General features: G+C 38.8%; 1 protein-coding gene across 2 annotated transcripts in view; it reads left to right on the plus strand.

Moving 5' to 3' along the window:
* The window catches only part of UTP20 (UTP20 small subunit processome component), a 108,016-nt gene that overhangs the window by 23,855 nt on the left and 59,671 nt on the right, over nucleotides 1-24,490 (plus strand). For both annotated transcript variants that reach the window (XM_023185996.2, XM_023186066.1), the window contains exons 16-26: nucleotides 1,414-1,564; nucleotides 2,213-2,275; nucleotides 3,379-3,537; nucleotides 4,979-5,055; nucleotides 6,922-7,001; nucleotides 7,230-7,470; nucleotides 12,164-12,349; nucleotides 14,201-14,291; nucleotides 15,803-15,888; nucleotides 16,439-16,564; nucleotides 22,533-22,699. In XM_023185996.2, the coding sequence (XP_023041764.1) occupies nucleotides 1,414-1,564; nucleotides 2,213-2,275; nucleotides 3,379-3,537; nucleotides 4,979-5,055; nucleotides 6,922-7,001; nucleotides 7,230-7,470; nucleotides 12,164-12,349; nucleotides 14,201-14,291; nucleotides 15,803-15,888; nucleotides 16,439-16,564; nucleotides 22,533-22,699 (1,427 nt within the window). The remainder of the gene's footprint in view (nucleotides 1-1,413; nucleotides 1,565-2,212; nucleotides 2,276-3,378; nucleotides 3,538-4,978; nucleotides 5,056-6,921; nucleotides 7,002-7,229; nucleotides 7,471-12,163; nucleotides 12,350-14,200; nucleotides 14,292-15,802; nucleotides 15,889-16,438; nucleotides 16,565-22,532; nucleotides 22,700-24,490) is intronic.

Raw genomic sequence — 24,490 nt, forward strand, 5'->3', positions numbered from 1 at the left:
ATGTACATTGTTTAATCTTCACAACAACTTCATTATGTGTGGGTACTGTTAGCAGTATAGATGGGGGAACTAAAGTTTCAAAAGAAAGCCCTGGTCTGAACTCCTGACGAGTCTCCTTTCTTCCGCTTTTGCCCTGCTGCTTCTAAGTGTAGGACATGCCACTCTTTTGCTCCGCACCCTCTAATACAGTGCTTCTCAACTGGGAGCAAACCTGGAGACTTTCTGGCTGTCACAGTGGGGGGAAAGAGCATTGTTACTGGCATCTAGTGGGTGGAGGCCAGGGATGCTGCTGAGCCACCTGCAGTGGGCAGCACCGCCCTCCACCACAAAGAGTTCTCTGGCCCAGAATGTTGGTAGTGCTACTGTAGAGAAACCTTGCTCAAGAGGTATCCCATCTCACTCCGTATAAAATCCAGCGTCCTCATCCTGTTCCTCGGGGCTCCGTATGAGCTAACCCCTGGCTATTCTGACATCTTCAGGCACTCTTCATTAGCTCAGTTCCAGCTGAGATGGTCTCCTCAATGTTCCTGCAGACAAGCACACCTCACAGTTGGCATTGCAGTTCCCTCTGCCTACAATGCTTTTCCTTCAGATACCCTTTTAGCCCACTTTTTCACTTCCTTCGGTCTCCTCCTTTTAGGAGCACCCCTGTATCAAATGGTGCTTCTCTTCAGCCCCACACCGTCTCCCCACAACTCCCTGCATGCCAATCTTTGTCAAGCCTTTTTCCCCTGGTTTACTTTTCTCCACGTCACTCATCACTGTCATAGTACTTATTTATTGGCTGCTTTCACCTACTAGAATACAAGTTTCAAGAAAAGGAACTTTGTCTTTTGTTAACTGCTCTATCTACAGTATCTAGAAAAGTCACAGTACATAGTAGGTATTCAGTGAATATTTGTTGCATAAGGATGGTACTAAGAGGTTAAGCAACTTGCCTGAGGTTACACCGCTCATGAGTGATGGGGCTAGATTCAACCCTGGGCTGCCCTACCCCAGAGCTCATGTGTCAGACCACTCATCTCTACTACTTTCATCATTAGCTTGGTGCCTGGCACATGACAAACAATAAATATTACATATATATATATTTTAACAAAGAGTGTATATATATATCATATGGCTGTCATTTACAACTATGTGGATTGAAGAGGCAACATTGGAGTCTAGCATATTCTACTCCCTCCTCTGCCTGCAACCAGCTGTGTGTCCTTGCATACGTCACTCATTATCACTCATTATTGCTAGGCCTCAGATTCTTCATCTATGAAGTGAGCCAAATGTCCACATGAGACTTTTGCCTGTTACCTTTTACATTTTCTTCAACAGTGATCATTTTCTGTGGCTTATACTATAGTCTAGATACTCTGGGTCATATGGTGCAGTTTGGGTCTAATGAACGTCTCGTTGCAGAACCTTTCCTCTGGAGCCATCTGTGTTGCTGTTGGCTGATCTCTATTATCAGAGATTATCCTTGTGTGGCTGCAAAGGGCCACTTTCCCAGGAGGCTTTAATGGAATTATTTCCCAAGTTACAAACAAACATTTCAACTGGTGTATCCAAGGTAATGGTGTTTTGGGGTAGTGTGTCCGCAGTCTCTCTTCTCCTGTTTCTATATGGACTGCAGTGATTTTTAGAGCATCTTAGTTAGAAAGTGTTGCCATGGGATGATTTCTGTTTAAAGCAATGATTCTTAAATGTTGGCCTGCAAACTGATTGCAGTAGGATTAGTTAGAGAGATTAACAAAAATACAAATTCTGGGTCCCTACCCTCAAAGATTCCAATTCAGTAGGGCTAGGGTAGAACTGAAAAATCAACATAGTTTTTTTTTTTTTTTTTTTTTTTTTTTAAGTCTTCTAGGTGGTTCTCCTGCTCATTTAGGTATGCAGAAATACCTGAATATTGTACATTACTTAGGAATAAAAATCACTAACTTTAATTGAATCGTCAGCTTAATCAACTTCTTTGTACTTATTTACAGACATGGTTATAGTGTCATAGTTCAAAGAAACTACTAATTGTTCCATGTACTATTTTAACTAGGTGTTGGTTGGTGTTGAATATGAAATAAGGGCTAGAATAGGCACGTATTACTCTGGTCAAATGGTATTTTTTTTATAATAGTATAAAACTTAAATCTTGCTGACTGTGAATCAGTTTCTTTTTATGGTTAAACTTTGGAATTTGAAAGATGCCTTTTACTTTCTCCAGATTCGGCTTTTGACAGTAAGGATCCTAAATCATTTTGATGTCCAGCTTCCGGAATTAATGGAGGTATTTTAACTGTTTGAGTGGATAGGTTTTAAAAAATATATAGTTTTACATATTATTGTAGTTTACAAAATGATACCTTTGCAGAAAATTAATACACTATATATCTATCATAAAAATTGTTTTGTTTGTTTTTTTTTTTTTTTTGGTAACTCTTACTCCTGTCTACCCATAAAGTCACCACTGGAAATCCACCGTTAATTGGTGAATATTCTTTCAGACTTTTTGAATACACACACACACACATAATTTAAACAAATGATATCATGGGGTTATTCCATATGATTACCTCTATATCTGCCTCATACCTCATTTCTTTTCTTTTTACGGGGTCTCACTCTGTCACCTAGGCTGGAATGCAGTGGCGTGATTTTGGCTCACTGCAATCTCCGCCTCCCCAGCTCAAGCGATCCTCCTGGCTCAGCCTTCCAAGTAGCTGGGATTATAGGTGCCTGCCACCACGCCTGGCTAATTTTTGTATTGTTAGTAGAGATGGAGTTTTGCCGTGTTGGCAAGGCTGGTCTCGAACTCCAGACCTCAAGTGATCTGCCCACCTCATCCTCCCAAAGTGCTGGGATTACAGGTGTGAGCCACTGTACCCAGCCAGTATCTATCTCATTCCTTTTGAAGTTTGAATAGTACTCCCAGTTGAGAATGTTTTATTTAGCCATTTGCTTGTTGATGGATGGTTGGGTGGGTTTTGCATTTTTTTAGGGTTTCAAACAATACTGCAGCGAACATCCTTATGCAGATATGTTTATGTAGGGAAATAGTTCCATAATGCAGATTACTAGGAGTAAATTTGTGAAGCAAAAGCATGTATATATTTTTATTTCGACAAATGTTGCCAATCAATTTGAGTGACTTGAGAATGATTTTCCTGTTTTTTAGTTGTCATTTATGCACTAGACACTAAATTATCTACCAAGAACTAAATGGTATGGGGAGAAAAGAATCATTTACCAAAACAAAAGTGTTGCTTATTTCATTAAAAATATTCACATATTCCAGTTTTTCTATTTTTAGACCTTCGGTCACATTTAATGTTCGTTTTGAAAAATAAAAATACTGACTGGTCTTCTCCATGGTTGTCTCTGGTTATTCAGGATGATGGGCTCTCAGAGCGGCAGTCTGTCTTTGCTATATTACGCCAGGCAGAACTTGTTCCAGCAACTGTGAATGATTATAGAGAGAAGCTTCTTCATTTGAGAAAACTAAGACATGATGTGGTGCAGGCTGCTCTCCCTGATGGGCCGTTACAGGAGGTAAAAATAGTGTTTTTTTTTTTTTTTCCTTTTTAATTCATGCTTTAAATCCTATTTTGGGAAGCATACCAAGTAGTCACCAAAATAATAATAATAATTTAAAAATAATAAGGGAAATCCGCAGTTCTCTTAGATGCTTTGAGTTAAATAGCTCTGCCAGCTTTTTCAGTAGTAGGAATAATTTAGTGTTCTCTGTTTCAGGCGTGAGCCACCGTACCTGGCCATGTTAGTACCTTGTTAGAAATGAGTAAGCAGGGGCTCATTGAACCTGAGTAATGCAGGTAGGTAGGTAGGTAGGTGGGTAGTGGCAACAGGAGGACTCAATGTCAGATTTAAAGCCTGCTCTTCCCTAGATTTGTTTGCTGCTGCAGAACATCAGCCCTCTATGTTTTTTTTGTTGTTGTTGTTGTTGTTGTTTTTGTTTTGTTTTGTTTTTTGTTTTTTTTGAGACAGAGTCTTGCTCTGTCGCCCAGGTTGGAGTGCAGTGGCATGATCTCTGCTCACTACAAGCTCCGCCTCCCGGGTTCACGCCATTCTCCTGCCTCAGCTCCCGAGTCACTGGAACTAGAGGTGCCCGCCACTACACCCAGCTAATTTTTTTGTATTTTTAGTAGAGACGGGGTTTCACTGCGTTAGCCAGGATGGTTTCGATCTCCTGACCTCGTGATCCGCCCTCCTCGGCCTCTCAAAGTGCTGGGATTACAGGCGTGAGCCACCACACCCGGCCCAGTCTTCTATGTTTTATATCAGGGTTTTCATTCTGTGACCCTTGAAGATACATCGCAGACCCCTTTGGGAGTAAGGCCAAAGGGAGGCATTCTCCCTTCAGTCAGAAGAGTTCTTCTCTTACCTGTTTTATGTATTAGGATCTTCTGTTTCATTTGGATAAAAGACTGCTGCTAGAATATATACAAACACCCCACCCCTAAATAATAATAAAACCACCAGTCTGGATGGTGCCTCCCTAGCACATTACTCCCTAGTAATAATGACCCTTATTCCAAAAGGTGACTGGGAAACTTTGGACCTTCTGACAGAACTTGCAAAGCCTCAGTCATTCACAGCATGTTTCCTTGCGTTCTTTGGCATGTGTGCATTACTGACTACTGTTGAAGTTTTGTCTTAATCTGGTGACAGCAACATTTGTTAGAAGGGAATTTAATCATTAGTCAAATCTGTACATTTAAATGAATGAACACCTGGAGTGAATTTGAATACTATATTTGCTGCAGCGATTCTTATATTTTAAGTAGTGAGTGACATTTTGGGGAGAAGAGGAAAATTAGTATACAATGAATTTTGGATTGGTGCCTGCAACTTTTTTTCGTATCGCATAGGCTTCTTTCCAAACCTCAGGTTGTCCAACTTGAGATGTTTGCATTTCAGTACTTCTGTATTGTATTTCATTACCCACTATTAAACTAGTCTCCTGTAATTGCAGGTGCCGCTTCGTTATTTGTTAGGCATGCTGTATATTAATTTCAGTGCACTCTGGGATCCTGTTATTGAACTCATAAGGTAAACATGGGTTAAATGGGATGAAACTATTATACTTTAATTACTGCAGAATGATGGGGCCCAGATTATACTCCTCCTAGGTATGATTTAAATGAATGGGTATATATGGTATTTACAGTACTTTAAATCCTTTGTGAGACAAGGTGAATTAAAAATAAACATGAAGAATTCTCTCTGATGCCACATCTTCAGTAGTTCCACTGTTGTATGTGTGTGTCTTTGTGTGTTGAAATAACTTTGGAGGAGTTTCTCTTTTTGCTGTTTATGATACTTTTGTGTTCTTAAAATTTGTTACAGCAAGGAATTATAATAGTTGCACAATTTGATTTCTATATATTGAGTCACTGAGCCATACTTTAAAAATACTTTTTCAAAACCTTGCTGTCTAGCATCCAAAATCCCTTTAGCCCCAAAAAGCCTTCAGTGGTCACGTAGAAAATACACGTTGTAGGCCAAGTGCGGTGGCTCATGCCTGTAATCCCAGCATTTTGGGAGGCTGAGGCAGGCAGATCACCTGAGGTTGGGAGTTCGAGACCAGCCTGACCAACATGGAGAAACCCCATCTCTACTAAAAATACAAAATTAGCCAGGCGTGGTGGCACATGCCTGTAATACTAGTGATTCAGGAGGCTGAGGCAGGAGAATCGCTTGAACCTGGGAGGTGGAGGTTGCGGTGAACCAAGATTGCGCCATTGCACTCCAGCCTGGGCAACGAGCAAAACTCTGTGTCAAAAAAAAAGAAAAAGAAAAAGAAAAGAAAATGCACATTATGGCTCATGTGTAGAAACCTGTCTTCAGACATTTGTCTTCAGATAATACACACTCACTTTTTTATCAGATTGGAAATATGTCATGTGAGGCCTTTCAAAACCCCAACGATTAGTTATTCTTATTTGACAGAATAAGAGAGTTAACATTTATAGACCAGTCCCTTTACAATTTGAAACCAATTTGTCTACCTTTACTACCCTTGTCTACCTTTTCCTACACTTTGTCTACCTTTTACTACCCTTCAAAGCCATCAAAACCAATGTGCCAAAAGCAAGATTCTCCCAACATCAGCTTCATTATTTTGTTTATTATACTTTCAGAAGAGAGAATTTGACATATGTGTTACCAGTAGCACACTGTCGACAGCGTTGGTTCTTCAATTACTGAATGTCATGAGGCATTCTCCCTCGTGGCTGGGCTGTCTTCCTGTTGGGTACCTCTGTTTGGAAGGACAGAAACAACAACATACCTGTTGGTTTGTTTTCTGAGTAGAGTCAGTCTGCAACATATACAGTTCATGTCACGTATAAAGTTTATGCATACTCTTAGAAAATTAGTGACAGAGTATTCGAGAGTATTGTTGCTAGGATATCAAACTACATAAGCACTTTATGTGATCCATCTAATGTCTCCTTTTAAGTTCTGAAAAGTATGTTTCATGTAGTTAGTAAATGTTTATTTTGCCTTTGTGTTAATAAGTGTATTTAAATTTGGTGGAGGGAAACTCACTATTTTTAAGTTAGTTTTGAACAAACTGACTTTTCTCTCCAGAGGGCTCCTTCTTCTCTTAATGGATCTTATTCATGCCCCATGCCCCAGTTTTATTAGTTTGCCTTTAAAAATTATTTTCTCTTAAGGGTCTACTTACATTTTTAAAAATACTCTTTAGTGCTTTATGACTATAAAAATAATTTGTGCTCAGTGCAGGCATTTTGAAATATATAGAAAAGTGCAAAAGGTGTTTATGACTCCACACTGAGGTTAAACTAATTAACATTTTAGTTATATCCTTTCACTCTTATTTTTTTTTTTCCGTGAGCAATCTTAAAATGACCGTTCCACACTTTTTGTTTTGTGATTTTTTTTTTTCCATAGTTCTTATGCACACGAAATGGAAAATAAGCAATTTTGGAAAGTCTACTATGAGCATCTAGAAAAAGCAGCTACACATGCTGGTATGTAAGGGGTTGTGAGGCGGCTGCAAAGAAAAATGGTTAACTGTTTTGTTTTTACTGCTTAATTACTCACGAAATTGGAAAACAGAGATGAAACATATATTATCTTGATAACTTTTGGGAGTGACATTGTTTCCTTACATTATAGAGAAAGAAATACCCTCTCTTGAGGAAATACTTAAGATAAATGTTGATATTTGTCTGGTGGTTTTGACAACTTTCTTGCAGAGAAAGAACTACAGAATGATATGACAGATGAGAAGTCCGTTGGAGATGAAAGTTGGGAGCAGACCCAGGAAGGAGATGTTGGAGCTCTTTATCATGAGCAGTTAGCATTGAAAACTGACTGTCGGGAAAGACTTGACCACACCAACTTCAGATTCCTGCTCTGGAGAGCTCTGACAAAATTCCCAGAAAGAGTAGAGCCACGGTCCAGGGAGCTTTCCCCGCTTTTCTTGAGATTTATCAAGTAAGTTTCCTCTTCTAAGAATATGTCCCTGGTGGGGCATGAAGAGGAGAACGTGAGAAGTATTAACCTCGCAAAATGGGCTGAGTTCTTGTTTTTTTGTTTTTTGTCTTTTTTCTTTCTGCTTCCAGTCATCCATTAGGCTGAGTTCTTTATACATCTGTCACATTTTCAAATCATTGGCGCAGCTATAAATCACTGGCTCTATCAGATAACGACTAAACCAATTTAGTTCACCGTTTAATTTTGATCTGAATCACAATTTAACCAGCACACCAATGGTATTAATAAAAACTTCCAGGTTACAGTATAAGAAGGGCCACATTGACTTTGATTCATGTAGAAAGGCCTTATTGTTTCTTGCCCTGTTATTCATTACTTTATTGCCTGCCTGGGGCTTGAGGGTATTTTCCAGTGACCCAGCACCAACACTGCTTGGGGCCTCTTGGTGTTTCTGCCTATGATGCTGAGGAATAACAAGAGTTTTCTGGAGCATTCTTTTGTTTTGCCTGGACATGCTATGTGAGAGTCTGATTGTATTAAAATTAAAGATGAGGGGTGTGGTGTGCAGAACATTACTAAGTAATACATAAAAAGCATGTTTTACTATAGTAGTTTCCTGGGAAAATGCTGTAGGGTTAGGTCAAGCAGACCATAAACCACAACATGCCTGGCTTGTTCGGAGAACAGGAAGATCTGAGTGGTTCTAGCAGAGTGCTCCAGGGAGGACATGGTTGGAGACGGGTAGAAAGTCAGCAGGACACGAAAGTGTGTAGGCCTTTAAGTGAAAGGAAGGACTTTGGCTCTTACTTTTGGTGAAATGAGAAGCCATTTGGAGGTTTAAGCAGAAAGCTGACCTGACCTAAGTTTTCTTAAGGATTTTTATGGCTGCTGTGTTGAGAATAGACTGTAGAACGACATTGGTGAGAGTAGAGAGAGCAGTCATGAGGAGATTGCAAGTCCAGGCAAGAAGTGATGGCGACTTAACCAAAGTTATAGCAGTGAAGATGGGTTTTTTTTGAATGATTTCAATTCGATAAGATACATTTATGAAAGGTTGCAACTAGATCAGCCTGTGAGATTTGCTGCAGATGTGGGATGGGTGTGTGTGGTGGGGAGTGGGACAGGAAGGAGGGAGGGAAGGAATGGGGGAGGGACAGAATCAAGGATGTTCCCTAAGGCTTTGGCCTGAGCAACCAGAAGAAAGTTCCCATTTACTGAGATGGGAGGAATGCAGGAGTTGCAAGTTTGTCGGGGAGAATTAAAAGTTCATTTTTAGATGTTTTAAGTTTGGGACACTGAATAAATAACCAAGTAGAGTTGTCATGTGGAAAGGCATTTAATTTAGAAGTTCAAACCTCAAGGGAAAGGTTTGATCTGGAGATAACAAATTGGAAATTATCAATATGTAGATGGTATTAAAGATCAGATAGGGGAATAAAGTCATCTAGAGCATAACTGTAGAGAGAAAAGACTTTTGGGGACTGATACCAATATTTCGAAGTTGGGAGATAAGGAACCAGCAAAGGAAGCCAGGAAAGAGTGATAGAAGAAGAAAGACCACTTGGTATCCTGGAAACCAAGTGAAGAGACTAAAGGCAGCCGTAATCAGTTGACTGACATGTGTCTGAGAAATCAATCAGTTGAGGAATAAAGTGACCATTGGCTTTGGAGTGACCTTAGAGTGACCCACATGAAGGTGACCTTAATAAGTTGTTTTGATTAATCTGATAGGGATGACAACCTGATTAAAATAAGCTCGGCCAGGCACAGTGGCTCATCATGCCTGTAATCTCAGCACTTTGGGAGGCCTAGGCAGGTGGATCACGAGGTCAGGAGATTGAGACCATCCTGGCTAACACGGTGAAACCCCATCTCTACTAAAAAATTAGCCGGGCGTGGTGGCGGGCGCCTGTAGTCCCAGCTACTCAGGAGGCTGAGGCAGGAGAATGGCTTGAACCCGGGAGGCAGAGCTTGCAGTGAACTGAGATCACGCCACTGCACTCCAGCCTGGGCGACACAGTGAGACTCCATCTCAAAAAAAGAACAAAAACAAAAACAAAAAAAACTCAAGAAAGAGGAAAAGAAAAATGAAAACAGCAAGTTTTTATAGTGAAAAAGAAGCAGACATAGGGATGTAGGTGGAGGGAAACATGAGGGCAGAGAGGGAGCTGTTATTGTTGAGGTTAAGACAGTGTTGGCTGGGCACAGTGACTCACACTTGTAATCGCAGCACTTTGAGAGGCCTAGGTGGGCAGACCACGTGAGATCGGGAGTTCAAGACCAGCCTGGTGAAATCCCGTCTCTACTAAAAATACAAAAATTAGCTGGGCATGGTGGTGTGTGCCTTAAGTCCCAGCTACTCAGGAGGCTGAGGCAGGAGAATCACTTGAACCTGGAGGCAGAGGTTGCAGTACAAATGATCCAGATGGGAGGGGAAAATTGGTAATGCAAGAAAGGATAAAAGGGCTAGAACCAGCCAGGCGCAGTGGCTCACACCTGTAATCCCAGCACTTTGGGAGGTCAAGGTGGGCAGATCACAAGGTCAGGAGTTCAAGACCAGCCTGGCCAATATGATGAAACTCTGTCTCTACCAAAAATCCAAAAATTAGCCAGGCCTGGTGGCCTGCACCTATAGTCCCAGCTACTTGGGAGGCTGAGGCAGAAGAATCGCTTGAACCCAGGCCACGGCACTCCAGCTTGGGTGACAGAGTGAGATTCTGTCTAAAACAAAAATAAAAGGCTAGAATCATGTCATCAAATAGGTAAGAGGAGATGGATACAGTGCATAAATTCAAAGGTTTGCATGAATAATTCATTCTGGCAAGGCACAAGCAAAGATGTAGCAGGTCAGTAGATATAGTGGCAGAAGAGCAATGATTTTCTCTTTTTCAAATAATTCTTTGGGCATAAATGTATAGAATAAGAATGATGTTTAGCTTTTTTTGCTTTGTTTTGAGGGTTATATAAAATAACGTTTATCAGTTTTTTGAATTACAAGGGCTGTACATATGCCAGCTGGCATTTGTGGTATTAGTACCATATAAACTTCATACCATGTTAATTTCCCAAGTTTTTCCCTAAAGAATTAGTTTACCCCATAACTTAAGGATAAGATCTCACTCTAACGGTCCGAGATGCTGTGGGGTAGAGGTAGAAACAGGAACCTGTAACAGGGAGTGGGTCTCTGAGTTTAGAAAGATTTAGAGACTAAAGATACACAATTCTAAGAAATGTTTAAATTAATACTGGTTGGCATGGATTACCTGTAAATAATACATTTATAGATGATCCGAACTAATGAAAAACCCAAATGTCACCTTGAATTATGACTTTGAAGTATATTATAGGCTTTTTATTTTTTGGCTAGCAATTTATATTTCTAAATATGTTTCAACTAATTTGTGAATCCCTTGTAAACATTCTCTGAGATGAACCAAACCAGGAACAAGAACAAATGACTAACAATGGCAACAGCATGCTAATAAAAGGTTATATTTAGTGAGTACTTACTGTGTGCTGGGCACTCTTATAGATGCTTTATGTGAATTGTTTTGTTTAATAGATGAAAGAGTGAACATGCTGTTCATGGAGATAAAGGTTACAGAATGTAATATGTGGTTGATTGAATGTTGCAAGTATAATAGGTATGTTATTAAGTGGATGATGGTGTAGTTTATAACTTGCAGAAACTTTAGTTGTTTCATTCATCCAGTTTTTGATTTATTAAGTGCTAGAATCTACTGCTAGATGAAAATATCCAGTACCATAGTGTCCCAGCCCTCAGATTGTAGTTTAATGTTATTGGTCTGGAGGTTAACTTGGGCTAAGCTAGAGTTTCTTTTAGGAGGGTTGGTAGGGTGCTATCCTATTTTATCAGTGTGTTTTTGAGTGAGGACTTGAAAGGCCATTCAATCAGTTTCCTAGCATCTTTAGCCCAGTGCACTGCATTCAATAGACAACAAAAGGTTAATTGTTTGGATGAGTGAATGAAAGTGACACAAACTAATGCATTAAATGACAGACTTCAAGATAATATTAATTAATCGCAACATTGGACTAAAAATAAAGGATGAAATTTAATAAGAACAAAGTGAATACTGTATTAAGCTTAGCTGCACAAGCCAAGAAGAGATAAAACATAAAGACCCATTGATTTTCATTACATGGACATTCAGTTTCAATCTTTGTCATGTTGTGGCTGCTCAAAAAATTTCTGGAGATGGTAGTTCCATCTGTCTTATCAATCCATACCTGAAGGACTAAATTTTGTGGTACTTTCAAGAGAACTTTGGCAAAGTAGAATGTATCTGATGGAAAGTGACCAGCACAGTCCTAATGCTATACTTTAATCATTTAATATCATACATCCCTAACCCCTCATCCCCCAGTGATGGTTCCAGAGACAGGGAGGCTGATTTCCACTTAGTCCAAAATAGACATTTCAAATATTTTCAATAGTATAACAGTGGAATGGGCTATCTTCTACAGTTAGTGATTGGCTTGTCAAATAGCATACTAAAGAAGGGCCAAATTAAAAAAAAGAGTAATATTGTGGAAGCTTGACTAAGGTGCCACTGATGTCTCTTCAGTGTGTGAATCTGTGAGCTGTGGACATCTCTCATGAGCAGAATCAGGACCTTTCAGATTGGTGTGCATTCTTTATCAGTCTCCTGTGACTTTCTTTCCACGGTAGCAATGAGTATTACCCAGCAGATCTGCAAGTTGCTCCAACCCAGGATCTGCGGAGAAAAGGCAAAGGGATGGTGGCAGAGGAAATCGAAGAGGAACCTGCCGCAGGAGATGATGAAGAGTTGGAGGAAGAGGCAGTGCCCCAGGATGAATCCTCACAGAAGAAAAAGACAAGAAGAGCCGCAGCAAAGTAAGTTCACCATTGCTGAAAGGTCACAGATCCACAGTTCTAGGAGGAACAGGAAGAGGTCTCTATGGCTTTATACAAAATCAACTACTCAGATAATTATTTACATAAGCACTACATCTTCCTGGGATTTTCTTTAACAGCCTAAAACTGTCAGTCTTCCAAGTTTTTTGGTTGGTTACTTATTATTAGTTTTTTCTTGGTTAACCACATAATGTTAGTTTGGGGGACTTTTGAGAGTCGTCTAGTTGTAGCTCCTTTTTATAGATGAGAACTTTGGGACCTGGAGTGTTTGGATGTTCTTTTGACCTTTGTCGTTCACTTTCCCAGCATGAGGGTATTGTGTTTGCGTCCTAGGGGAACATGTAATGGAACATCCTTTTTCTTATAAATAATCATGTTAGCACTTTTTTTTCCTTCCACCTACCTTTAGCACTTTTCTCTGCCTTTTAACTTGTCTCCTACTGGTTACTTTTTTCTCATGCTGTTGTTACACTCTCTTTCTTATTCTCTTAGTTGTTCTTTTACCTAAATTGTTAGAAACCTAAAAGAAGAAGTGATCGTGCTTTTAGAAGTTACTTCAGCTTACTTGATGATTGAATTGACTGTCTCAGGTCTCCCGGATTGGTGCAAATGTTATTTTAACACTTTAGATCTCAATCTGATATGCCCATTTGTTGCGTATTTCCCTTGAGCCATTTATTAGTTCATCCATTCAACAACTGTGTTGAGTACCCTTTGCTAAGTGCTGGCGTGAAGGGATGAATTGTACAGAGCCACTGCAATGCAGGAGTAATAGTCAATCCTGCCTGGGTGAAATATTTTTATAGGAGAAATATTTTTAAAGAAGGTATTGGAGCACAGTAAGGAATTCCAGGCGTGGTGGCTCATGCCTGTAATCCCAGTACTTTGGGAGGCCAAGGTGGGTAGATCACTTGAGGTTAGGAGTTTGAGACCAGCCTGGCCAACATGGTAAAACCCTTTCTCTACTAAAAATATAAAAATTAGCCAGGCGTGGTGGTGCACGCCTGTAATCCCAGCTACTCGGGAGGCTGAGGCAGGAGAATCACTTGAACCCAGGAGGGAGAGGTTGCCGTGAGCTGAGGTTGTGTCACTGCACTCCAGCCTGGGCCACAGATTGAGACTCCATCTTGAAAAAAAGAAAGACCCAGGGAAGGTCCTCTGATGCTGAAAGATGAAAGTTTGCCAGACAGCTAGAACAAAGAAGGTCTTGTCCACTAACAGAAATAGTGTATGAAGCACAGGGGCAGGAAAGATTACTGCCAGCCTTCATGTCACTATACAATACTCTCCCCTTATCCATGGTTTCACTTCCCACGATTTCAGTTACCCATGGTCTACCACAGTCTGAAAATACTCAGATATATTTCTTCTTCCTTGGTGAGCAAGAGCCATTGGTTGCCTAAACCTGGACCTCTGTTGCCTGACATCTGTATTTACATTCTGTGAAAGTGAGGGAGAATATATTCTACTACTTTTTGTCTGCCGCATAGAACCTAGACGAGGAATAATTCCAAAAATCATCTGAGTTCAATTTTGGAATATTTTACTATTTTGGTTACTTTCTAATTTTTGTTCAATTTAAACCATTCTGAGCACACAGTGAATGATTTTTTTGGTGTGGAGAACCTGAATTTTAGGGACAGGACTGCCCAAAATATGAGATTTCTGGAGAATAATTTCCTAAATGTAAATAACTAAGTCTTGTTTGTATAATAGTGAAACTATAGGCAGGGTGTTTGAAGTTTGAAGAATAAAATTGTAGATAATGTCAGTTTAAGAAAATGATGTCAGTTCTTTAAATCTGTAACACTCTGTTTTGTTTTTGTTTAGGCAATTAATTGCTCATTTGCAAGTTTTCTCTAAATTTTCAAATCCACGGGCCTTATATCTGGAATCCAAATTATATGAGTTATATCTTCAGGTCAGTAAAATAAACTCTTGGCACTATAATTCTTTGTGAACTTTTCTCTATTATTTTCTTTGTCAGAATAGCTTAGATTTTCAATAATTGCTGAATAGGGCCTATGTCTACATTTTAAGTATTAAAGGCTTTTTTTTAAATTAATAGACATATTTTCTGTTATCTTGAGAAACAATTTTAGCACTAACTTAGCTGATTTTGAAAGCATTTTGGGTGACTAAACATTGACTGGCTGTGTTAACAGTGAGAATAGCAAACCATGAATTATATCATGGAAATTAGCTCTTAGAAGGGAGTAGGGTTTATACAAAAAAACAAGTGACTACTTTTCCCTTCTAGTTTAGTGAGACTTTATAAAGGACTGGGATTTCAGGATCTATTATAGTCCCTTGCAGTCATAATTATGTGGCCCTGAATTTTAGATAAGCTTGCAGAAAAAAATTAATATTGGGCTGGGCGCTGTGGCTCATGCCTGTAATCGCAGCACTTTGGGAGGTCAGGAGATGGAGACCATCCTGGCTGACACGATGAAACCCCATCTCTACTAAACATACAAAAAATTAGCCGGGCGTGTTGGCGGGCACCTGTAGTCCCAGCAACTTGGGAGGCTGAGGCAGGAGAATGGCATGAACCTGGGAGGCAGAGCTTGCAGTGAGCCGAGACCGCGCCACTTGCACTCCAGCCTGGGCAACAGAGCGAGACTTCATCTCAAAAAAAAAAAAAAAAATTAATTAATTAATTAATTAATTAATGTCAGAAATGAAGTAAGCATTGGATGTCATTCTAAGCCATCTGGGGAAACAGATTCTTTTTTCATTTGGATGTTTTTCTTGGCATCTTATTGACTGTCATTACCTTCATAGGATAAGAGATTTTCCTTAGTACATGACCAGCCCGGTTGGCTTAAATCCAGATTCACATAGAGAATTGGCCTTACCAGCCTGGACACAGATGCTCATGTCTGTAATCCCAGCACTTGGGAGGCCAAGGCGGGCAGATCACCTGAGCCCAGGAGTTTGAGACCAGCCTGGGTAACATGGTGAAACCGCATCTGTACCAAAAACACAAAAAATTAGCCAGGTGTGGTGATGGGCGCCTGTGGTTCCAGCTTCTCAAGAGGCTGAGGCAAGAGAATTGCTTGAACCCAGGAGGCGGAGGTTGCAGTGAGTTGAGATCGCATCACTGCACTCCAGCCTAGGCAACAGAGTCTCGGAAAAGAAAAAAGAGAGAGAGAGAGAGGACTGGCCTCACCCAAAAACTGGTAGACCCCAGGGTATGACTGTGGGATGCAGGTGTCAGAGAGTTTTGTTTCCATTTTTTAATTTGCACATATTCTGTTCATCTTTTTTTACTTCCAGGAAAATGTGAAGCTGTTGTTAGCAATCAGGTTTAGGTCTTGTCTAAAAATTTAGAATTTAGCAGATCTCATTTAGCAAATAACCACAAATAAATTGCTGTCCTATGGTATATGTATGTATTACCTCATTAATTCTGTAAAATATTGTTCTTAGTTGTTGCTACACCAAGATCAAATGGTGCAAAAAATAACCTTGGATTGCATAATGACATATAAACATCCTCATATCCTCCCTTACAGGTAAGTTGCTTGAAGCTGAAAGAACTGCTATCTCTTTGGCTGATTTTTATATTTCTGCATAAGAACTTCTTCTAGAATAATTTCTTAAAGGCCTAGGAAATTTCCCTTTTTTCTGAGGTCATCATATTTCTAAGCAAGAAATGAAAAAGAGTAGTATATTTGTTGGGTGTTCTCCATAGGTACTAAAATAGAGAATGTTAATTTTAAAAAGGTGTTGTAAATATTATGTCATTTTCCTCTTCTTATTAATATAATGCCATAAAATCTTGGTGGATACTTAGAGAGTCAAAGTCACTCTAAGAACTGAAGAAAGCTTTTTGTATCATGCTTTTTTGAACAACTGAGTTATGGACGGAATCTAATCTTCTCTAATCCATTATACCTTTTGAAATGTGAAAATCTGTCATTTTAGGAGGTTTTTTTTGAGGATTTTCCTTTATGGATATCAACCATAATATGTACTATATACGTTATTTTAGTTATTACTCTGTGTACCTATTTCACTCTTTCATTATTCAAAAACACTGTGTACTATTCTCTGTTTTTAAAGGGAAAACTTACAAAGGTTGCTCGAAGACAGAAGCTTTAAGGAAGAGATAGTGCATTTTAGCATTTCAGAAGATAATACTGTAGTGAAAACAGCCCACCGAGCAGATCTGTTTCCTATTCTGATGAGGTATTTATGCTGTTTAAACACTGATTTTTAAAAAGTTAATAACAAACACAATTGTAAGTATAGTATTATGGTTCTTTCAACAATTATAATAGAATATTTCATTCTATATTTTCCTTTGATTGCATTTTCTTTGGAGATGGGGTCTTGCTCTGTCACCCAGGCTGGAGTGCAGTGGCATGATCACAGTTCATTGCAGCCTTGACCTCTCAGGCTCAAGTGATGCTCCCACCTTGGCCTCCCAGGGTGCTAGGATTACAAGTGTGAGCCATCACGGCCAGCTGCTTTTTTTTTGAAATGTACTTTTGGGAGAAGTCAAATTGTTGTAGAGACTAATTTTTGTTCCTAACATAAAGAAAGATCTTTATGTATTTATTTATTTTTTTTTTAGAGAGAGTCTCACTCTCACCCAGGCTGGAGTGCAGTGGTGTGATCTCAGCTCACTGCAACCTCCACCCTCCCAGGTTCAAGCTATTCTTGTGCCTCAGCCTCCTGGGTAGCTGGGATCACAAGTGTGCGCCACCATGCCTGGCTAATTTTTGTATTTTTAGTAGAAAAAGGGTTTCACCATGTTGGCCAGGCTGGTCTCGAACTCCTGATCTCAGGTGATCCACCCGCCTCTGCCTCCCAAAGTACTGGGATTACAGGCGTGAGCCACCACACCTGGCCCCTAATATAAAGAAAGCTCTTACCATAGTATTGTAATAATAATATTAAAATTGAATTTAATATTTTCCTAAATTTTACTGTTGAGATACAGTAGAAATAATTCACTCCACTGTCCAAATATCATGTGATATTTAATGATGTTATTATTCTGTTAATTATAAATGGTAGAGTACAAAGATGATCCATAAATAATACAAAGTTTATATATGCTGGGTATAAAGAAAAAGAAGCTTAAATCTTTCATCTCACCAGCTCTGGAATAATAGGAATTGGAAAGATCGTGGGATTGGGATTTAACAGAGGTTTGCTTTTGTTCCAACCCTGTACTGTGCAGTTCTATCAGATAGGGAAAGTCTTTTAGATCCATTGGGCTTCTGTTTCCTTAATAGGAGCTGGTTCAGATGTGCTCTGGAGACTCTGCTAGTACTTGTCTAATGGCTCTCTTTAGTTCCATCTGTAGCCAGCATTAAGATTCCATTTATAGCGAGCTTTAAGAACTTTAATAGACATAAAAATATTTGAGTCAGTGAATATACAAAATTACAGTTATTGGTGGATTACAGAAACAATAAAAATAGCAGAAATCATCTTATATTTTATAAAATGTTTTATAACCTTTTTTCACTTAATATTTTACAAGAATTCTCTTAGATCATGAAATGTTTCAAAATGTGATTCTTCATCATATAGACAAGCCATCATTTATTTGTGTCGAGCATTTTGCCTGTCTGTAGTTTTTGTTGTTTATTTTGTTTTTTTGCAAAATAGAAAACCTTACATCGAATACCTATAAATCTTATTTGATTGATGGATTAGAATAGATTCTTGATAGGAAAATTGATGAAGATTTTTAAACTTTTTGGTGTATATTACCAAATTGTTATTCAGAACTACTTCTTTTCAACCACAAGTTTGAACCACTTTATATTCCTACCGGCAGTAGAATGCCTGTTTCACACCATTCCAACACTAGGGTGTTGTTTGTTATTATTTTTTGATTGTTTTAATTCTTGCTAATTTGTTGGTGATAAAGGATATCATGTTGTATGACTTCACATATTTTAGATTTACTAGTGAAGATGAATTGTTTTAAAAGATTATGGGTCATTTGTGTTTATTTTCTCATGAGTTTTTTTTTTAAATGTCTGACAACTTGTATTTTCTAAAAGCAGGTAAATTATATTCCTCTCTGTTTTCTTCTCATTCTGTTTGTTTTAATTTGATTATTTTATTCATCTGGAATTTATTTTGATGTACGAAATGAAATAACACCAACATGGTGAAACCCCATCTTTACTAAAAATACCAGAATTAGCTGGGCGTGGTGACACGTGCCTGTAATCCCAGCTATTTGGGAGGCTGAGGCAGGAGAATCACTTGAACCCGGGAGGCAGAGGTTGCAGTGAGCCGAGATTGCGCCACTGCACTCCAGCCTGGGTGACAGGGCCAGACTCTGTCTCAAAATAAATAAATAAATAAATGAATAAATAATTTTTTAAAAAAATCCAACCATTCTCTGCTGATTTGAGAGCCATATTTATTTATTTCAGAGACGGGGTCTCTCTTTGTCACCCAGGCTGGAATGCAGTGGTGCAAACACAGCTCACTGCAGCCTTGATCTCCTGGGCTGGAGCGATCCTCCTGCTTCAGCTCCCCAAATAGCTGGGACTACAGGCACATGCCACAACGCCCAGCTGATTTTGTTTCACCATGTTGCCCCGGCTGGTCTCAAACTTCTGAGCTCAGGCTGTCCACCTGCCTTGGCTTCCCAAAGTGCTATGATGACATGCATGAGCCATCACGTCCAGCCAGAGTGCCACTTTTTTTTTTTTTTTTTTTTTTGAGATGGAGTCTCGCTCTGTCGCCCAGGCTGGAGTGCAGTGACGGGATCTCCGCTCACTGCAAGCTCCGCCTCCGGGTTCCCGCCATTCTCCTGCCTCAGCCTCCCGAGTAGCTGGGACTACAGGCGCCCGCCATCACGCCCGGCTAATTTTTTGTATTTTTAGTAGAGACGGGGTTTCACCGTGTTAGCCAGGATGGTCTTGATCTCCTGACCTCGTGATCCACCTGCCTCGGCCTCCCAAAGTGCTGGGATTACAGGCGTGAGCCACTGCGCCCGGCCCAGAGTGCCACTTTTAATATGCACTAAATATCCATGTATAATTGACTCTTTCAATCGGCTTTTCATGGTTTTACATTAATCTGCCTTGTTCCAATTCTACACTGGTTTGTTTATAATAATAATCATAAAGGACTTAAATGCATTCTTGTATATATCAGAGGAAGTCATCTCAGTAGTCCTTTGTTTCCAAAATACTTTGTTTTTTTCTAGAATCTAGATGAGCATTTGCTTTGGTTTTCCTAAAGTAATTTCCCCTTTTGATTTGAGAAGTTGCATTAGTGTTTGTCTTCATTTATTCAAATCATTTCTTTTTTGTAGTCTTTCAATAAAGTCTTTTCATTTTATAACGATGTTTTGTTGCTGTAGAGGGAATTTTCCCTCTTACATTTTCTAGTTTATTTTTGCTACATAACTAATTATATATAAAAGCTATTGATTTTTGTGTTGTTTAGCCATCCACATGACAAAACTTTTATTAGTTTCAGTAGTTTTCATTGGGTTTTCTTGTATTTTCTCTAACCAAAAAATCACAAATGATAATAACAGTCACAGATTATGTTAGTCCCCTGTTTACAAACCTTTTGACATCTCATTTTACTCAGAATGTAATAGAAAGTCCTTACTACTCCCTACAGGTCTTGAGATGGTGGCTTCAAATGATATCTATAACCATATTTCTTCCTGTTTATCACCTCTCTCAGAACCCACTTTAAATTCTTAGCACTTGTTCATCCACCTGCATGGAAGACATGACAGCTGACACCTCTTACTCATTTGATCTCATCTCAAATGTGTCATTATCAGTGATACCTTCTTCAAGTGCTTTGAGCCTCTGTGGCTGGCCAAAGCTTTTTTATACTGCTACCACTAAGACCTTATCTTTTTTCACTGTGTTGACATATGTACTGACAAGGCAAAAACAATGGTGGGTAAGACTCCTAGTACCCTAGCACATGAATCAAAACAGTGGCGCCAAATTCTACTAGTCATTCTTCATTGCCATATACTTGGAGTTATTTAATAAACAAACACAGGTGATGAATCTTGACCCTGAGTACATGTATGATAAAGTGGGAAGAATGCATAAAATACTTTTGCTGTACATTGGCTGTCTCAGTGAATGGCACCTGTGTGAGTATTTGATGTACAAGCTGAACTAGCTCCTTTTCTTATTTGTAAGATGTATACACTAGGATTCTTTTCACAGGCACCTTCTTGAACATGAACGCAGTGAGCCTGCCATTTCAAGGAAAACAACTGACAGCGTTTATTTCCAATAACTAAATTTTAGCATTCAAGTGGAAATTAGGATTGGAGAAAACTTTTATTTGGTACTGTGAACCTGACATCTTCCCAATGCTTAAAGACTTTTCTGATGAGATGATTAGTGATATTAACAAATGTTAATAAACAAATTTCTTTTTTCGGTTTGCAATGAAATGTGTCAACATTTGACATTTCTGCATAACTTAGTAAACCAATATTTTCCAAGTAACTGATGCATGTAATAGAATGGTGTATGGGTAAAAGATTCATTCAAAGTGCAAGATAGATGGATTTTAGTGTAGCAGAGTTCATCAAGTTTGTTGATGGGGTTTCAGATTCCACATGGCAGCTAATCTTTCAACTTGTTGAGCTTTGATATAGTATCAAAATGGGATATCTACAATTATCTGAAAGTTTAAAAAATAGTTCTGCCTTCTTCAACTACCTATCTGTGTATGAGGCTGGATTTTTTTCAACCCCAATGTATTATAATAGATTGAATCCAGAAGCACATATGAGAATCCAGTTATCTTCTATTAAGTCAGACAAAAGAATAAATAAAACAATGCCACTAGTCTCACTAGTTTGCAGGAGTAGGGGGGAAATTTGGAAAATATAATTATTTTTATTACAATGTTATTGATGTTAACATGTAATAAGTTTATTGTGAATATTTTAAAATGAATTAATAAACCAATGTATAGTTTTAATTCCTCAGTTTTAAAATCTAATACAGTAACTATCAAAAAAATTTACATACACAAAGCTCTTTGGAGACCTCATTAATTTTTAATAGTGTAAAGAGATCCTAATATCAAAAAGTTTGAAAACTATTTTTGATTTTTGAATATTAAGTCAGTAAGTTTTTTATAATGTTAAGAAAGTAGCTTTTATTGTTCTTTGGAATTTTATCAGTAGTGGATGTTAAATATTATTAGAGTGCCTATTGAACATGTATTAAAGTGATTCTATTAACTTTTTCCAGGAACCATTAATCTGTATTAATCTAGTAGATTTTGCTAATGACTCTTTCTTGCGTTTCCTGGGGCAATCCTTATTTGGTTTTAGTGCAGCACTGGATACTATAGTTACAAATGCTGTATTTTATGTTTGGAAGCAAGATTGGCATGTAGTTTTATTTTTGTTCATGAACCCTTCTCAATATCACAATTATGCCACATTCATAAATGAGAAAAGACTGTTTCCCACTTTCTCTCTGCTATGAAACTTCATAGCATAGAAATTATTTTCTTCCTTGAAAGTTTAAAAAGCCCACCTGTAAACTGTATTAGCTTCAAGTTTTCCAATAAGTATTGGTCTCTGTGGATTTTTTTTTCTTAAGTTCCTTTTGTTTATTTTTGTGTTTTTTTCCTGAAAATTAGCTTTTTCATTGAATTGTTTCCAGCTTCCTTAATAACTAACAATTGTATTCTCTTATTTTATTTCCTTTTAATCTATATATTCTCATTTTCATTTTTTCTTGATTAGACTTACCTTTGATTTGCCTATTTTTTCTCCCATAACAAACCACCTTCTGGCCTTTGTCTTTCCTGCTTCCCTTAGCCTTGTTTTTTGTTTTGTTTCATTTTGTTTGAATTTTTTTACAGAGACATGGTCTCACTAAGTTGCCCAGGCTGGCTTTAAATTCCTGAGCTCAAGTGATCCTCTGGCCTCAGCCCCTCAGATAGCTGGGACTGCAGGCACCTATCACTGCACATAGCTCCCTTAGCCTTATTTTGTTGTTGACTTTTTTCATTGTCTATGTTAAATATCTAATTTCTGTTTTCATGTTTCTGTGTTTCATAGTATATCCATTTAAATCGATTGAGTTGCTCTTCTAGCCTTTTAGGCAAACAAAACAACTCATATTTTAGAATTAATGTGCAAATAAATAATGTGCTTTTGTCTTTTCAGAATTTTGTATGGGCGAATGAAAAATAAGACTGGGAGTAAAACTCAGGGGAAATCTGCTTCAGGCACCCGCATGGCCATTGTCCTGCGGTTCCTGGCCGGGACCCAACCTGAGGAGATCCAGATATTCTTAGACCTGCTGTTTGAACCTGTGAGGCACTTCAAGAATGGTAACTATCAGCTACCTCTCACTCATACCTGTTGTCTGTGGTGGACTTCTCACATCTCAGACTGCATTCCCCGTGCTCCTGGGCATCTTTCTAACAGGGTTGTTCCTCCCAACCTTGATGGCAATCTTTTTGCTGAAGTACAGTTCATTTTCAACTTTGATTGAATTGCATGAAACTGACCATTGGCCCTGTGGATTATCGGCACTCTTGTGTTACAGCCCCTGATGAGAAAATGTGTATTTTTATTGCATATTTAGGCCGTTTGAAAAATGGTTCATACTTACTCATATAGTACAAAGAATAGGTTTCTTCTAAGAAATTCAAAGCATACTGCAAATCGGTGTTAATTGTTTGGCATTTATTCATTCCCTGAGTCATTCATCTATTCAGTAATGATTTACTGAATACCTCCTGTGCCCTGGACACTGTGTTAAGTTAAAAATAGAAAAGTACAATCTCTGCCGTCAACCTCGTAGTTGAGATGAAATGGATGTAATCGTGTATACATTGAGCTAGAGTGCTCTGTGGTATGTTCTTTGGTACGGAATGTCAGTAATTATTAATAACAGTAATGACTAACATCGTTTTGAGTGCTTACTTTATGCCAGATGTTATGACAGACCCATTTACTTATAACTCAGTTGATCCTTCAGACAACCAACCACATGAGCTGTCATTACTTGATTGTCCCCATTTTACACATGAGGAAACTTAGGCTTAGAAAGGTATTTCACCCATGGTAACTCAGATGAAAAGTGGTAGAGTTGGGATTCGAACTCAGACCTTTCTGGTTATGAAACCTCTGTTCCAGTCCCCAAATTGCTTTGCTTGAGGCCAACATAGAAAATTATAGAGTATTCTGTTGCATTTGTTTTTGTATTTTTTCTATGATAATAGTTCCAGCTGTTAACAGGTTTTTCATTCAGTATAATATTGCCCTGTAAAGGAGGTTGGCTCTGATGAATGCCAAAGAAAAGTTTCCATTCAATGTATAACTCCCATTGTAGGAGGATAGGTATAGATGATACTCTTATGGATGGCCCATTTGGGTGTATGAATCCATAAGCTCATGACCTCACATCAGATGGTTTGAAGTAAAGGTCAAGCAATAACAATTCGTGTCTTTTCAGTAAGTTTTGAAATTAATATGGCAGCAGCTGTTTATAAGGGACTCTGATTTTATTTATTAACTAGGGGCTATAGGAGAAATAAAACTTGATTCTCAGCCTTCAAGGAACTTGTAATACAGAAAGGTACTTCTAGTGAAACTGCCAAACTCAGCAGAGCTGAGTGAAACGGAGAGTAAGAAAAGTGTATAGAAAGTTACCAGATGGAGGGCTGGTTGCGGTGACTCAGGCCTATAATCCCAGTACTTTGGGAGGCTGAGGTGGATCACCTGAAGTCAGGAATTCAAGACCAGCCTGGACAATGTGGTGAAACTCCAACTCTACTAAAAATACAAAAACCAGCTGGGTGTGATGGTGGGTGCCTGTAATCCCAGCTACTCGGGAGGCTGAGGCAGGAGAACTGACTTGGACCTGGGAGGTGGAGGTTGCAGTGGGCTGAGATCGCGCCACTGCACTCCAGCCTGGATGGCAGACTGAGACTCCGTCTCAAAAAAAAAAAAAAAGTTGCCAGATGGAATAAGAAACTATTCATAACTCAGGTTTTAGGGATAATGTAAATAAGTTGGATGCGAATTAGGCTTAGAGACATAGTTCTGTTGCACATTTCTTACCCTCTTATTCCTTAGTTTCTTCTTCTCTAAAATGGGGGTAAACCTGTCTTATG

The sequence above is a fragment of the Piliocolobus tephrosceles genome, chromosome 10, assembly GCF_002776525.5.
Source record: "Piliocolobus tephrosceles isolate RC106 chromosome 10, ASM277652v3, whole genome shotgun sequence".
NCBI classification, from domain to species: Eukaryota; Metazoa; Chordata; class Mammalia; order Primates; family Cercopithecidae; genus Piliocolobus; species Piliocolobus tephrosceles.